General features: G+C 42.8%; 1 protein-coding gene across 2 annotated transcripts in view; it reads left to right on the plus strand.

Annotated features, from left to right (window-relative positions):
• AEBP1 (AE binding protein 1) overlaps positions 1-17,317 on the plus strand; it is a 66,329-nt gene that overhangs the window by 26,798 nt on the left and 22,214 nt on the right. For both annotated transcript variants that reach the window (XM_073653759.1, XM_073653761.1), the window contains exons 12-19: positions 436-520; positions 3,885-4,029; positions 6,108-6,196; positions 6,291-6,414; positions 6,532-6,728; positions 7,004-7,183; positions 7,259-7,643; positions 8,595-8,734. In XM_073653759.1, coding sequence (XP_073509860.1) covers positions 436-520; positions 3,885-4,029; positions 6,108-6,196; positions 6,291-6,414; positions 6,532-6,728; positions 7,004-7,183; positions 7,259-7,643; positions 8,595-8,734 — 1,345 coding nt within the window. The remainder of the gene's footprint in view (positions 1-435; positions 521-3,884; positions 4,030-6,107; positions 6,197-6,290; positions 6,415-6,531; positions 6,729-7,003; positions 7,184-7,258; positions 7,644-8,594; positions 8,735-17,317) is intronic.

Genomic DNA, 17,317 nt, shown 5'->3' on the forward strand with positions numbered 1-17,317 from the left:
TTCCCCTTTTTTCTTAAAGGTTCTGTAAAGTTAGGGAAGCTGTTTAAGAAAGATAGAAAACTATTATTTTTCTTAGCAGTATATATTTGTATTGCTGGGTTCGGACGGCCATATTTTAGGTCATCACGCTGCTCTGCTCAACAAAAAGCATACTGATCCAATAGTAACCAGTATGACTGTTCACATCAGAGATTTTTCTCATGGGTCAATGGTCCATGTGAAAAAAAAGGGGCATGCTCTATTCTGCTCCCTTTTTTGGACCAAACTAGTACATATAAATTGCATGCAGCTCTTGCACCCTTCCGTTCTGCAGACTGATACACCGGACCATACACGGAGGCGGTCATGTCTGCGATTTGCAGCTGTAACTAACCCAATTTTTTTCTTATGGCTGTCTAATCCCGACCTATATTAATTCATATGTTTTTCCTATAGTGATGATTTTGTCACCTCGTTCTACGTGGGCTTCAGTAACGATAGCCAAAAATGGACCATGTACAGCAATGGGTATGAGGAGATGGTGAGTACGTGGTTATCTGTGCATTTTACCTGAACATTGAAATATGATGTTGAAGTTCTTCTGACATGGATGTATTGATTATGTATCAATGGTTAAGATAACATTTCTGGGGCATTATGCATTGTTTTGGTCCCTTTGTTACTCCTTTTGGAAATATATAAATTGCCAACTGGGTGTTAACAATCTCCCTTTTGATGAGGCATTTCCCTACATATCCTGACACTGTCCAATCAGCCCTGACAATGTTAGGGACCAGTCAGACGACCGTATAACTCGGACGAGGATCAGAACACAATGCTCAGACTGGCTGTCGGCTCTCCCGAGCCGAGCGTGACAGCTGATAGAAATGCATGCTGCCACACTCTGGTTGAAAGAGTCGCCAGCCAGACCAAGCGTTGCGTTGTGATCCTCGTTTGAGTTATACGGCCGTCTGACTCTTCCCTTAGACTGTGTAGGGACAAACCATATTGACAAGAGGTACATTGACATCCACTTGTCAATGTATTCATATATAGTATTTCCAGGGGTAATAATAGAGGAACAGCAAAATGCAGAGTTATAAGAAAACATGGTTCAAAAGTATTTACATGGCAGGAAAGCTGGTGGGACCTCTATCTTTATAGATGATTATTTTCATGGCAAGCATTTTAGGATTGGACTAAAGACATCATGTGCCACAACTGTCATAAGGTAATGAATTTATTGTATGATTGTAGGGAACCCCATCGATCACGAAAATGGGTGTCCCCTATGGAAATGGAGCAGCATGCAAATACGTGAACACCACTGTATTCACTGACAATGGGAACTCTGCCCCCACATTCACACGAAGCCCTCCATAGATCTATAGAAGTGAATGAGGCAATGGTCACATAGGAGACTTTGGAGCCCCGATTCTCATGATCAGCAGGAGTCCAAGAAATCTGCCCCCATCAATAAATTTTGCTTATGGCACAACCTCTTCAAGGTTCTGCATGAGAGACAAGTATCATACACTCTTCAACATTGAATCTGCAACACCAAGAAGGAATAGTCATGGAATTATGGAAATAATGGGATGGATAGACATGTTAATGATAAGCATTTGATGAAACATCTCGATCTACTCAGTCTCGAGAATGAGTGCAACGCGCAGATATCTCCACACTTTCACGTCTTGGCTGCTATCAATGAGGTTATTAATGGTTGTCTGAGGAATGTTCTGCCTTGCTGAATGCACTTAGGCATATCATCAAGATTTGCTGCTGGCAGCTGCCAGATACCATTCCAGGTACACTAACAGCTTGGCACTATGTTGATTTGTTAGTGGAAGCAGAGGTACAGCCATGTCTCCAAAGTGTCTCAGTGACCGATTTTAACACAACTCCAGACCTCATATTGCTCATTCTACTGTGAGCGGCCTGCATGGCCTAAACCTGCTACCTGTTACAGATCCGGGTGGTGGAACCTCTGTGCTTAGGTGCAAGGAGGGACCATAGGGGCTTGATTAAGTACCTACTCGGCCTGACCAAGGTCGCACGGCGGCTCAATCGACTCCGTGAACCAGGGAGGGACCGAGCAGGGGGACCAGGTGCCACTCTGGGACCGACCTTGTGTGAGAGCAGGTGACTCTCATGGGTCAGATGGCAGGAACTGACCGGTACAGCGGATGAGCACGGCTGGAAGGCTGACTGGTGGTCCGGGTAGATAAGCAGGCTGGTTTGGCAGATAGCCAGACTGGTGCTCCAGGTAGGCAAGCTAGCGGGCACGACAGGTAACAGGCAGGCGCTCCAGGTAAGCAGGTAACTGGCAGATGCTTCCAGGTAAGAAGGCTGGTGGGCACGGAAGGTAACTGGCAGGCAGACTGGCGGGCAAGACTGACAGGCAGCGGGACCTGAAGCTGAAGCAAGTGTTAGCACACGGAACAACAACCATTGCACAGCCACCTCCATATTGGAGGAGGTGCTTTAAATAGGGGAAGTCCTCCGGCCATTGGCCGGGGACTTTTTAGAACGACGCGCGCGGCCCCTTTAAGAGGGAGGGAGCACGTGCGCGCGCCCCAAGCACAGTGCCCGGGAAGCTGCGCGCAGTGCGCGCCACAGCAGCATCAGGACGGGAGCCGGAAGACGCCGGACCAGGGCTGCGGCGGTGAGGGGAACGCCGTCTCTGCCCGGCAGGAGGCAGAGACGCAGATGCTACACTACCATGGCCTGCAGCATCTCTGGACTTGTCTCCCATCGACTACATCTATGACGTCATTGGTCGGCAATTGCAAAGGGAGCTGCCAGCCGCAGATCTTGATGATTTTCTCAAGTGCATTCAGTGTGGCAGAACATTCCTCATACAACCATTAATAACCTCACAGATAGGAGTCAAGACAAGGTGCGAGGATTTTTGTACGTGGTGCTCATACTCAATACTGAATAAATCAAGATGATTTGAAAATTTTATTTCCATTTTTTTCTTCATTTACAGATCAGTAACATGTCTATCCATCCTGTAATTTCCACAACTCCACGACTTTTGTTGAGCATTAAAATATACCTCTACTCCCCACCTTATGGCCTGGATCAGAGAAATGTCCAATTCTGGTTATTAAAAATAGTGATTACTAACAGTGTTTTCATGGCACTGAGACTCACATAGCATTACCCGGTGTATCAATAATAAAAATAAGGCCTCCTACATTAAATATAATCTATGGCTGCCAACCGTCCAGAATGTTCCAGCACTACCAAAATTCCCGGATGTCCTGGGTGGAAAAGGAGAGGGGTTTCTGTATACTCCACCCAAAAGTGGATTTACAGGACTTAAGGGATATTCCCATCTCCAAGATCCTATCCCAATATGTAGTGGGTGTAATAATAATATTAGCAAATATCTTCAATTAGAAATGTAGTATAGTTCTTCTGATTCGCTATGTGTGCTTACCCCATGTGCAGGGCATTGCAGTAGTTTAGGTATCCATGGTTACGACCATTCATGTAGTGACAGTTAGTTGCTAGCGGTCAGAACCATGCCTGCACTTGAGGTATGCGACATAGGTAATCAGAAGAACTATACTACATTTCTAATTGGAGGTATTTGATAATATTATTATTATTATTACACCAACTACATATTGGGATAGGATCTTGGAGATGAAAATACCCTTTTAAACGTCCCTATGCTGCCAATGCTAATGTTATTATGTATAATGTTACCCGTAGTGACCAATCAGTGCTCAGCCTTCATTTCTCAAGCTGCTCTGGAGCAATTAAACCTGTTCTGTGATTGGTTGCTATAGGCAACAAGGCCAGCTTTGTGTTAAGAAATTGGGCTGTGATAAATGGGGCTCTATAGTGTCAGTTTTTATAGCTATCGCCCCACCAATGTCTCTCTATAGATGTTCTATGGGAACGTGGACAAGGATACACCAGTACAGACAGATTTTCCAGAAAATGTGGTAGCAAGATTCCTCCGTATATACCCCCAGACCTGGAATGGCAGCCTGTGCATGCGCATGGAGGTCTTAGGATGTCCAATATCCAGTAAGAAATATCAATTTTATTTTTTTATTTTTTTTAATCAAAACTTTTGGTAAATTTGGAAAGACAAGAACTGTACTACTCCGGATTACATCAGAAAGCCACAAATAATCGTCAGAAGATCTGAGAGAATATGGAGGGAAGGAAATATGTAAGAAAACTCAGTATTATACCGCTACACAGAAGGATTCAGAGTCCTATGGGTCCGTATTACAGAAGGGTAGGCTCTTTGTGTGCCTCCATTGGGAACTGTACCCTGGGAGTAATGCTTCTTGGTTGTATACTCTCCCCCCCCCAAAAAAAATAAAATAAACACAAATTTATTAAAAAAAATAATAATTGAATTTTACCAATAAATAATTCAGACACTAATCAGGGCAGCATGGTGGCTCAGTGGTTAGCACTGTTGCTTTGCAGCGCTGGGGTCCTTAGTTCAAATCCCCCCAAGGACAACATCTGCAAGGAGTCTGTATGTTCTCCCCGTGTTTGCGTGGGTTTCCTCCCAGCTTCTCCAGTTTCCTCCCACAATCCAAAGACTTAATGATAGGGAATGTAGATTGTGAGCCCCAATGGGGACAGTGATGATATCTGTAAAGTGCTGTGAAATATGATGGTGCTATATAAGCAACACATAATAAATAAATAATACCACCATACAAAGAACATTCATTATCACTATACCCTTAACAAAACTCAGCTTACTGGTAATTGTGACCTCACATAGTAATAATGCTCTTTTCACATTATTGTACCTATAATACAATTAAACAATAGTTATGGCCCCCATTGTTCCTCCACACAGTACTGTTAATTTTTTGTGCCCCCATATGGTAAATTGTTCAGTGCGCACCTCCTCTATCAGTATCGCCTTTTAAACCATGAAAAAGGCCCTGAATCTCCCCAATTCCCACAATGAGCGCCTGGGACGTCCCAATCTTTCGGAGCCCAATACAGTCTGTGGCTTCCAAGAGTAATCACTGGGGTAAGGAGCCCATGGCTCTTGGATTTGTCAAAATTTCCAGTTTTTCAGGAAGCAAGTAGAGTGGAAAATGGCACATGTCCTGGGGAACCTTCACATTTTTAACGATTATTTTCTGAAACAACCTTGGCTGCCATGATCGGGCATTATTAAAGAGGCTTCTTAAAGGACTTGTGTAGGATTAGAAAAACATGGCTGCCTTCTACCAACACAGCACCAACCTTGTCTACAGGCTGTGTGTGGTACTGCATCTCTAGAACATTTACTTAAATGGAACGGAGCCGCTATACCAGATTACAACCTGTAAGGAGGGATTGTGCAGTTTTTGGAAGAGGGCAGCCATGTTTTTCCAATCCTAAACAAACCCTTTAGCTATACGGGCTAATGATTATTCACATGCATGGAATCTATAGCATATATTGTATGTCCTCTATCCGATCTACCTATTAAAGGGTATCCCAATATAAATAATGCAGTCCACTATAAAACGCACTTCCAGATAAATATAACCCAAAAAAAGAAGAAAGCAGAGATGCGTATAGGTACAAATCAAATAAGATCAATTCTTTATTGAAACGTTTACAATAAAATATTAAAGACTATTAAAGGTGTTGTCCATCTTTTGGGAAAACATTTAATTTTTACATGAGTAAATGGAGCTAAAGATAATTTTTGGAACTGGGTTTCATTAAAATGTTTGCACCATTTGCCTCTGTGTTGCACTGTCTGTTAATGGCTGCAGAATGGATTAACTTAGAATATATCAGTCGGCTATAACTCTCTGATAGGGAGTTTGTGACTCTTTTATCTGTCTTTTCAGAGCTCCTCTTATATGATTGATGACCACATCAAAGTTGAATGTGCCAGGATACAACGAACCTATAAAAGCAGAATTTTTAACAAAACCAGTTGCAAAAATGACATGCAATTAAGTAAAAAAAAAAAGGCCCCAGAGCTGGACAATCCCTTTAAATTGGAGTTCCTATATTAAAACCACTTCATATTAGGGAATTGCATTATTACATTTTCGCTCTTTAGATTGATATTTTTTTTCTTCATACCACTATTCTCCTCTATAACATCGGCTTCTTTTTCTTTCTAGATGTGGTCAGTTATTACAGCCAGAATGAAGTGATCACATCTGCAGATAACCTGGATTTCAAGCATCACAACTACAAAGATATGAGGCAGGTGAGTATTTCTGTAGAGACCGGCCTCACCACCACCCTGCTTTTAACTTCTTAACTTCTCTTCTTTTTTGCCTAATATGCCTTTCCTCATCCAGCTCATGAAAGTGGTTAATGAAGAATGCCCAACCATCACTCGAATATATAACGTAGGAAAAACGGCCAAAGGGCTGAAAATATACGCAATGGAAATTTCAGATAACCCAGGGGAACATGAAGTAGGTAAGGACATCAATGAGGAAATAACAAAACTTCCTTCACATACAAATGGTGGAGATGAAAGATACCGATTGTGTAATTTGTCTATGTTCCTAATCTATCTTGTATGATACTCAACAGGGGAGCCAGAATTTCGGTACACTGCTGGACTTCATGGTAATGAGGTCCTGGGTCGGGAACTGCTTCTTCTTCTCATGCAGTTTATGTGTAAGGAATATCGAGATGGCAACCCACGTATAACAACACTAGTCCACGAGACCAGGATTCATCTTGTGCCCTCACTAAACCCTGATGGGTATGAGATTGCAAGTCCAATGGTGGGTACACATTTGTAGAGCCTCCCTTAAAATCATAAGACTTAACTCTGAATAAGATCTGCATTCAATACTGGATCATGTTAGACCCCGTTGTTCCTGGATTGGTTTAAGGTGCTGCCCAAGATTCTCATCGATGATATCTACAGTCTGCATCTCAGCCCCATGCATTTGAATAGAGCTTGTGATACCATGCACAGCTCGTCGGAGACAGGTGCTGTTTATAGGAAAAATCCCAAATAAAACACAAATCTTGACCTTAAATTTCTCTTCCACAGGGCTCAGAACTCGGAAATTGGGCACTTGGCCATTGGACAGAAGAAGGCTATGATATTTTTACTAACTTCCCAGACCTTAACACAGCACTGTGGGCAGCAGAGGACAGAAAGATGGTCCCTTATCGGTTTCCCAACAATAACATACCTATTCCAGAAAGCTTTTTGGCAGAAGATGCTACAGTAAGTCATGTATGACAGTGCAATTACTGGTGGAAATGGTGTTATGAAGACAAAACTTATGTATTTCTTGTCTAGGTGGCTGTGGAGACCAGAGCAATCATTGCTTGGATGGATAAAATTCCTTTTGTTCTGGGAGCTAACTTTCAAGGTGGAGAAAAGTTGGTTTCTTACCCATATGATATGGCAAGAGCAGTGAAGGAAGAAGAATCACCACCCAGGTATCGTCACCACGTTCTCCAAGAAGAGGAAGAAGAAGAAGAGTCTGTAGTAGAAGTTACAGCAGAGGAGGAAGACGGGGTGTCTAGGACACCTGACCATGCTATTTTCCGATGGCTTGCCATCTCTTATGCCTCAGCCCATTTGACCATGGGAGAGACTATTCGTGGTAGTTGCCATGCAGATGACTTCACCAGGGGTATGGGCATTGCCAATGGAGCAAAATGGAAGCCTGTCTCTGGCAGTAAGTAATTGAGTCACAGCATTTTTTTGTCTAAAATGTCATCTAGACCCTAAATAATGTTTTAGGATAAGCTTTAAAGAAGACCTGTCAGTAGGACCAACCCTCCTAAGCCGTCTACATGTAGACCTGTAGGTCATACCAAGTTGGATAAAATACCTTGATTTCCGATTTTACCAGTGTGAAACATAATGACTGATAATCTGCTCTTCTTCTCTACATGTCTCACTCTGGTAACGCCCTTTTTCATTTAAAATAAGCTTGAGAGGCAGATTCTCATGGAGATCTATATGTGGCCCATAGATCTCAACAGCTCAATTATATATTAATAAAAACATGGATTTCTCTGGAATAAGACATCGGATCACAGATATCAAGGTATCATTTTATTCTACTTTCTATGACCTACATGCTCATATTGGCTTAGGAGGGTTAATCCTACTGACAGATTCCTACTGTACAAAGATGTGAAGTTTACCCCCTCTACATAGGATAGGCGATACCTTCCTGATTGCTTGTGGGTCCGAACACTGGAAGTCCCACCAATCCCGAGAACGAACTTCTGAAGAGCCCCTTTTGCCTGGAACAGAGGTCATGTGTGGGCACCTTTGCCCCTCTCTTTCAGTGGGAGCGGCGGAGATAGCGGAGTGCTTTGCCCATTTGTCTAAGGCAGTCCCATTAAGAATTAACGGAGTGGAAGTGTGCATCCTCAATTTCTGCTCCATTTAGAAGGAGCTCTTCAGAGAGTCCCAGAAATTGGACCCCCAGAAATACGAAAGGTATTGCCTATCCAACACAAAGGGGATAACTTCATATCTTGATGCAAACCCTTTAAGGACCACTGCAGTCTTTCAGTTACAGCCATTGGTGGTAGGTTACAAATAACCCTGCACATAGAACTGAATATAATTCGTTTAATAGTAGAATCACATAGCCTTTTCTTCTCCCTAACAGGCATGAACGACTTCAGTTATCTACATAAAAACTGTATGGAGCTTTCCATATACCTGGGCTGTGACAAGTTCCCACACGAAAGTGAACTTGCCGAGGAATGGGAAAATAACAAGGAATCTCTTCTTACCTTCATGGAGCAGGTGAGTGAACACGGCCTCATCTTTCACTTCCAATAATATGGAGGACCAATGTCTGCGTTGTGTTGATAATTCAGAACACCTAAAAAAAATATGGCAGGTCCTACTCCATACTTATGATGTTACTCCTCTCTGCCTTTTCCTTTCATCTATGTAGCAATGATATGTGCTATAGCAGAGGAACTTTGAGCTCACCTCAATAAATCACACCAGAGCAGTACAATGAGCTCAGTTGCCGATCATACAGTACAGACCAAAAATTTGGACACACCTTCTCATTTAAAGATTTTTCTGTATTTTCATGACTTTGAAAATTGTACATTCACGCTGAAGGCATCAAAACTATGAATTAACACGTGGAATTATATACTTAACAAAAAAGTGTGAAACAACTGAAAATGTCTTATATTCTAGGTTCTTCAAAGTAGCCACCTTTTGCTTTGATGACTGCTTTGCACACTCTTGGCATTCTCTTGATGAGCTTCAAGAGGTAGTCACCGGAAATGGTTTTCACTTCACAGGTGTACCCTGTCAGGTTTAATAAGTGGGATTTCTTGCCTTATAAATGGGGTTGGGACCATCAGTTGTGTTGTGCAGAAGTCTGGTGGATACACAGCTGATAGTCCTACTGAATAGACTGTTAGAATTTGTATTATGGCAAGAAAAAAGCAGCTAAGTGGCCATCATTACTTTAAGAAATGAAGGTCAGTCAGTCCGAAAAATTGGGCAAAGTTTGAAAGTTTCCCCAAGTGCAGTTGCAAAAACCATCAAGCGCTACAAAGAAACTGGCTCACATGAGGACCGCCCCAGGAAAGGAAGACCAAGAGTCACCTCTGCTTCTGAGGATAAGTTTATCCGAGTCACCAGCCTCAGAAATCGTAGGTTAACACCAGCTCAGATTAGAGACCAGGTCAATGCCACACAGAGTTCTAGCAGCAGACACATCTCTTCAACAACTGTTAAGAGGAGACTTTGTGCAGCAAGCCTTCATGGTAAAATAGCTGCTAGGAAACCACTGCTAAGGACAGGCAACAAGCAGAAGAGACTTGTTTGGGCTAAAGAACACAAGGAATGGACATTAGACCAGTGGAAATCTGTGCTTTGGTCTGATGAGTCCAAATTTGAGATCTTTGGTTCCAACCACCGTGTCTTTGTGCCACGCAGAAAAGGTGAACGGATGGACTCTACATGCCTGGTTCCCACCGTGAAGCATGGAGGAGGAGGTGTGATGGTGTGGGGGTGACACTGTTGGGGATTTATTCAAAATTGAGGGCATACTGAACCAGCATGGCTACCACACCATCTTGCAGCGGTATGTTATTCCATCCGGTTTGCATTTAGTTGGACCATCATTTATTTTTCAAAAGGACAATGACCCCAAACACACCTCCAGGCTGTGTAAGGGCTATTTGACCAAGAAGGAGAGTGATGGGGTGCTACGCCAGATGACCTGGCCTCCACAGTCACCAGACCTGAACCCAATCGAGATGGTTTGGGGTGAGCTTGACCGCAGAGTGAAGGCAAAGGGGCCAACAAGTGCTAAGCATCTCTGGGAGCTCCTTCAAGATTGTTGGAAGACCATTTCCGGTGACTACCTCTTGAAGCTCATCGAGAGAATGCCAAGAGTGTGCAAAGCAGTCATCAAAGCAAAAGGTGGCTACTTTGAAGAACCTAGAATATAAGACATATTTTCAGTTGTTTCACACTTTTTTGTTAAGTATATAATTCCACATGTGTTAATTCATAGTTTTGATGCCTTCAGTGTGAATGTACAATTTTCATAGTCATGAAAATACAGAAAAATCTTTAAATGAGAAGGTGTGTCCAAACTTTTGGTCTGTACTGTATATACTGAAAAAAACAGGATATTTTTAAATCAATTTGCCTACCATTATTAATTTCACCACCATACAGGAGACAGAAGAGTCAAATAATTAGTAATAAAATTAACTATTAATAATCATTGAACCTCTTAAAGACACAGCCATTATTGTTTTTTCCTCCTTTTCTTCCAAGAACATTTTTTTCCCATCAACATAGCCATAAGAGCGCTTTATTTTTTACAAGTTGTGCAAGACTCCATTTACTTTACAGTATTCATTGTGCAAGAAAAATTACCTGACAACATAATTCTCCTGGTCAGAACAATTACGGCGATATTAAACGTATTTATTACTATTTTAATGTCTTAAACTTTCTGAATTTTATAAAAAAAATGGTTTGTGTCACCAATTTTCAACACCCATACAATTTTCATTTTTCCATTGATGAAGCTGTATGTGAGGTCTTGTTTTTTGTGTGCAATTTTGTTTTTACCATATTCACTAAATGCTGAAACTGACTGTCCTGCCATTATGATTCTCCAGGTCATTATGAGTTCGTAGATACCAAACATGTATAGGTTCTTTTTTATTTTAGTGGTGAAAAAAATTCCAAAGTTTGTAAAAAAAAAAAAAAAAAAAGTCACCATTTTATGAGACCCGAAAACTCTTGATTTTTCATGATCTGGGGCTGGGTGAGAATTTTTTATTTTTGCGCACTGAGCTGACATTTTCATTGATACCATTTTGGGGTAGATTCGTTGTTTTTATCACCGGTTATTGCATTTTGTTGCAATGTTGCAGTGACCAAAAAAACGTAATTCTGGTGTTTTGATTTTTTTTCTCATTACACCGTTTACGATCGGATTATTTTTATATATTGATAGATCGGGCGTTTCTGAATGCGGCGATACCGAATATGTGTATGTTTGATTTTTTTTATTGTTTTATTTTGAATGGGGCAAAAGGGGGGTAATTTGAACTTTTATATATAAATATGTATATACAGTGCATTGTGAAAGTATTTGGCCCCCTTGAACTTTTCTACCTTTTGCCAAATTTCTGGCTTCAAATATAAAGATATAAAATTCTATTTTTTTGGGGAAGAATCAACAACAAGTGGGACACAATCGTGAAGTGGAACCAAATTTATTGGATATTCTAAAATTTAAAAAAAAAATAAAAACTGAAAAGTGGGGCGTACAATATTATTCGGCCCCTTTACTTTCAGTGCAGCAAACTCACTCCAGAAGTTCAGTGAGGATCTCTGAATGATCCAATGTTGTCCTAAATGACTGGTAATGATAAATAGAATCCACCTGTGTGTAATCAAGTCTCCGTATAAATGCGTCTGCTCTGGGATAGTCTCAGGCTATGTGCCCACGATGCAGAAATGAAGCAGAAAATTTCTGCAGCATTTCTGCATCTCCCTGGCAGAAAAAACGCATGCAGATTGACAAGCGCTTTCCAGGCGATAGCATCACTTGGAAAGTGCTTGACAACTAGGTCACACTATATAAATCCATGCAAACGGCATGGATTTATACAGTGTGAACCATAAAAATTAAAATAAATAAAGCTATACTCACCCCCGAGGCCCCGGTGTGTGCAGCAGCGCTCGTTCCTGTCTGGTTCCCGGCTGCCGGCATATCGCGAGACAGAGCGGTGAAGGGCCTGCGGTCACATGACTGTGACGTCACCGCAAGTCCTCAAGCGATGCCGGCATTCAGAGAGAAGCTGCCAGACAGGTGAGTATAAACTTTAGTTGTTATTTTATTTTTTTTTTACAGGTACAATGGTACCCAGGTCTGGATGAGAGTCTCCTCTCCTCCAGAACTGGGTACCATCCGCACATAGAGACGCATAGAAGCCGCTTGTACAAATGTACAGTCGCGGTTTCTATGCGTTTCAATGCAAGTCAATGGCGGGAGTTCCGCTGCGCTTCCGCAAAATTAAATGACATGCTGCGGATTTTTGTACGCAGCATAAACGCTGCGGAAAAATCCGCAGTATGTGCATAGAACATGCGGAATCCCCTTGGGGACCATGGGGTGCGGATTACCTAGCGTTTCCGCTGCGGAAATTCCGCAGCATAAACGCTTGAAAAACGCTACGTGGGCACCCAGCCTCAGGGTTCTGTTTCAAGTGCAGAGAGCATCATGAAGACCAAGGAACACACCAGGCAGGTCCGAGATACTGTTGTGGCGAAGTTTAAAGCCGGATTTGGATACAAAAAGATTTCCCAAGTTTTAAACATCTCAAGGAGCACTGTGCAAGCGATCATATTGAAATGGAAGGAGTATCAGACCACTGCAATCTACCAAGACCCGGCCGTCCCTCTAAACTTTCATCTCAAACATGGAGAAGACTGATCAGAGATGCAGCAAAAAGGCCCATGATCACTCTGGATGAACTGCAGAGATCTACAGCTGGGGTGGGAAAGTCTGTCCATAGGACAACAATCAGTCATACACTGCACAAATCTGGCCTTTATGGAAGAGTGGCAAGAAGAAAGCCATTTCTCAAACATATCCATAAAAAGTCTCGTTTGAAGTTTGATACAAGCCACCTGGGAGACCCACCAAACATGTGGAATAAGGTGCTCTGGTCAGATGAAACCAAAATCAAACTTTTTGGCCACAATGCAAAACGATATGTTTGGCGTAAAAGCAACACAGCTCATCACCCTCAAAACACCATCCCCACTGTCTAACATGGTGGTGGCAGCATCATGGTTTGGGCCTGATTTTCTTCAGCAGGGACAGGGAAGATGGTTAAAATTGATGGGAAGATGGACGGAGCCAAATATAGGACCATTCTGGAAGAAAATCTGTTGGAGTCTGCAAAAGACTTGAGACTGGGACGGAGATTTATCTTCCAACAAGACAATGATCCCAAACATAAAGCAAAATCTACAATGGAATGGTTCAAAAATAAATGTATCCAGTTGTTAGAATGGCCAAGTCAAAGTCCAGGCCTGAATCCAATCGAGAATCTGTGGAAAGAGCTGAAAACTGCTGTTCACAAACACCCTCCATCCAACCTCAATGAGCACGAGCTGTTTTGCAAGGAAGAATGGGCAAGAATTTCAGCCTCTCAATGTACAAAACTGATAGAGACATACCCCAAGAGACTTACAGCTGTAATCGCAGCAAAAGGTGGCACTACAAAGTATTAACTCAAGGGGGCCGAATAATATTGCACGTCCCACTTCTCAGATTACATTTTTTTTAAAAGTTTAAAATATCCACTTCACGATTGTGTCCCACTTGTTGATTCTTCCCCAAAAAATTTTAATTTTATATCTTTATGTTTGAAGCCAGAAATGTGGCAAAAGGTAGAAAAGTTCAAGGGGGCCAAATACTTTCACAATGCACTGTATATATTTTAGATATATTTTTAAAAACTTTTCTACTTTTCACATGCTTCAATAGTCTCCTTAGTAGGCTTCAGCCCTGCTATGTGTAGCAAAAATGCTCATCTGTTTTGAGCGCTGGCCACGGGGTGGCGCTCATAGCAGATTGGCAATGACAACCACAGGGGTCTCCTGCAGACCCCAAGTTGTCATGCCAACCCATCTGCGCCCCGTGATCATGTGACAGGTACACCAATGGGCAGGTCTTATAACACGCTTCCAGAGCTTGCATGTTAAATGCTGCTGTCAGAAACTGACAGCAGCATTTAACATGTTAGCAGCCGTGGGTGGATCATGAGTCCACCCGCGGCTGTTAGGGGCACATGATCAGATCAGCTGTCATGTGCCTGAAAAGGGGGAGGCGAACTATGACATACCTATACATCATAGGTCATAAAGGGGTTAATCAGCAGTAATCGGAGCTTCCATTTGCCCTTCACTCAGTGGGTTCAGCTACTGAGCGTCTCCATATACTTGTACTTGCTTCATGACATAATAAGACATCAAGAAGCAGGTAAGGGTTACAGAGCAACCAGTAGGAGTGAAGCACCACCAATAAGACGTCCCTGGATCCTCACAGCAGCGCATGCATTTTGGGAGGGTTATTAGTACTACTTTCCGGACACAAGAAAAATAAATTGTTTGACAAGTAAAATTTGATTATTGTCCTTAGGGCGCAATAAGACGGCCGTATAAATCTGAGCAAGATTGGACTGGCCGGTGGGTCTCCCGACCTGAGCGTGACAGCTGCATAGAAGTATATATGTAGCTGTCACGCTCGTGTTGGGAGACCCACTGGTCAGTCCAAGCATTGCATTCTGATCTCGGTCCGATTTATACGGCGGTCTGAATGCATCCTTAGACTGTACGCTGGGATGTTCATAAGTAGGACATAGGGGTGGGCAATATCGAAACTGCTTCACTTAGAACTCATGCCCAAAGCCCGGACCAAAGGATATGTTCAGTTCAGTTTAGTGTTTAACAAATGTATTGGAAGATGATTATGATGCAGCTTTATATACTGTATTTTATCCAGAAACAATTGCACTAGCTCATCCCATGAGGTTGCCGTTGATGAGGTAGGGTGGGCTTTGATTTTGCAAAGAGATGGTAAATTTGGAGAAGAATAGGTTTGCTTGCTTTCATGCCCTTTGTAGAGCCTTGAAACTAACAAAATAGAAAGTCATACTTGTGTCACAGGTATACTGGGACAGAGAGGGGCTAGAAGATTGCGCTGTCTGGTTACACGAACTCCTGCAATTATTAGAACTGCTTCACCATCCTATTAAGCAGTGCATGTTTCCTTGCTGTCATGGAAAGGGTTGATCAGGTCAGTTGATCTCCTGGAGCTCTCCATCCTGAATTGGCTCAGCTGTTCAGTGTTGGCCACTCCCCTCTGGTATATATGATCGCCACTGACATTTGGGAGTTGCCAGTGATAGTTCTACTTCCTGGTTTGCTGTCGAAGGAAAAAGCTCAGTGTTTGAAGTTGGCGGTTGGAGAGTTTTTCTGGAGATTGCTGCATAACTCTATGCATGGTTTGCATGTTTTTCCTTATCCTCTCACATTTGGTTTTCCTTCCCTATACCTCCTCAGTTTCCCACTCTGTTGTTTTGTGAGTGTATTTGTATGATTGTAGTTTTCTTTTATCCCTGTGTTAACCCTGTCTGTCTGGTTAGCGTTTTCCTATACACTTCGGCCCCTCACCTCCCTGGGTGGGGGGGATCAGACGAGGGTTATGTTAGGGGCATAGAAAGGTACGAGAAGCCGGCATCTCCACCTTCAGGAGTAATCCTGGGTACAGGGATAGACTAGGGCGCCCCTAATTTGAGGGATCCCACAGTCCCTAGTCACTACGTGACAACTTGTTATGTCAAGGAATGAATGGATTGCTCGTCTGACGCCCAGACATTGCCTGGTTTGGTTTTTGACAGAGGATTTTGAAAAAATGAAGGTAGGAGAAAATCTTGATTCAAATTTCTGTCTGATGAAACTTTTGGCATAAATCCAAGAACAGTACGCAGAATTAACTCTTCCTGACAAACATAAAGGACTGTTTCACAGCAAGAGGAAGCCTGTAAGTCTGAGACTTGCCAAACTGTTCTTTCATTAGAGCTACTTGAGGACAGGCCCATTTGGGATTTTATTCGTCAAAGACATGAGGATTTAAGAACCACTCCTTGCAGGAAAGAAATGATCTCCCAGAATATTCAATGTAACCTTAATGTGGACCACAGAAATTCTCAACAGATGTTTCAGCTTTCCTCTTGGAGTGACTTTGATTTCTCCCTTTCTTGTTTACATAAAAAAATGCAAGTTGCATTAACATCATGATTGGAGAAATTAATACGAGCCAGAGAATTGATTTTATCTCTTTCCAGTTCAAAGAGGATTTTAGTTCTCTTTGTGACTCCAACTGCCCTGAATCCATAGGGCGCTTAGATATACCAGTGTAACGTGGAGGTAGCCATGGACGAGGTACTTATCTGTTACACCCCGGCACGTTACAAGAAAGTGAGGGTCCTGGCTGGGTGTGTGGACTTGTGCTGTGAGGACACTACGCCTGTGCAGGCCGCATGTAACCGATGTTGCTGGTTTTCCAGGACCAGATGTCACACACAGTGTAGGAAAGACAAAGTGCAACACAAAGAAATGAGGGGAAGGGAGCCTAGACACTAGGGAAAGGGGGAGTGGAGACCTCCTAGACTGATCTAATCTCACACTGTCTCCCCTACTGTCCCTATATTGGTTCCTCACCAATCACCGAACAGGAAACCTAAGCCGTGTAAATCCCTAGTGCTAGGTCCTCGATAAGGAAGGGTGGGGGGTGAGCACTGGTCAGTCCCCACTATAAACTAAAGACAACAAGGGAGACAAACATAGGGGGAAGAAACTTAGCTTGAGCAGACTTCAGAGTGATTACACCAAACGTCCTCCAAGCACCAGAGCTGAAGTAAGCAGACTGCAATAGCTCCCAGCCTTCACAAGGGAGCATGTGAATATCACCGGCCCCTCCCTGCAGCAAACTGAAAGTATTGAAATACCAAGGCCAGGGTGCCAATCAGAGCAGGAGGGAGATAGCAGGAGGGAGATAGCCGCTGGGTCCTAAAGTAAGCCAGATTTACTAAGGCGTCTATAATGCCAAACAAAGTGACCTTCTGCAATCAGCTGCAGAACGACTGTCTGCTACATCTGACCCACCCGTGACACTACCCCCTCTTCTACTAGTGGCTTCTGGACACTCAGGACCAAGTCTCTCAGGATAAGAGGTGGGGAATGAACAAACCAGCCTGGGAGCATTCACCTCTGATGCTGAAACCCACATCCTCTCCTCAGGACCATAACCCTTCC

This window comes from Phyllobates terribilis, unplaced genomic scaffold (assembly GCF_046119375.1).
Source record: "Phyllobates terribilis strain yellow unplaced genomic scaffold, ASM4611937v1 Scaffold_11__3_contigs__length_659146591, whole genome shotgun sequence".
NCBI classification, from domain to species: Eukaryota; Metazoa; Chordata; class Amphibia; order Anura; family Dendrobatidae; genus Phyllobates; species Phyllobates terribilis.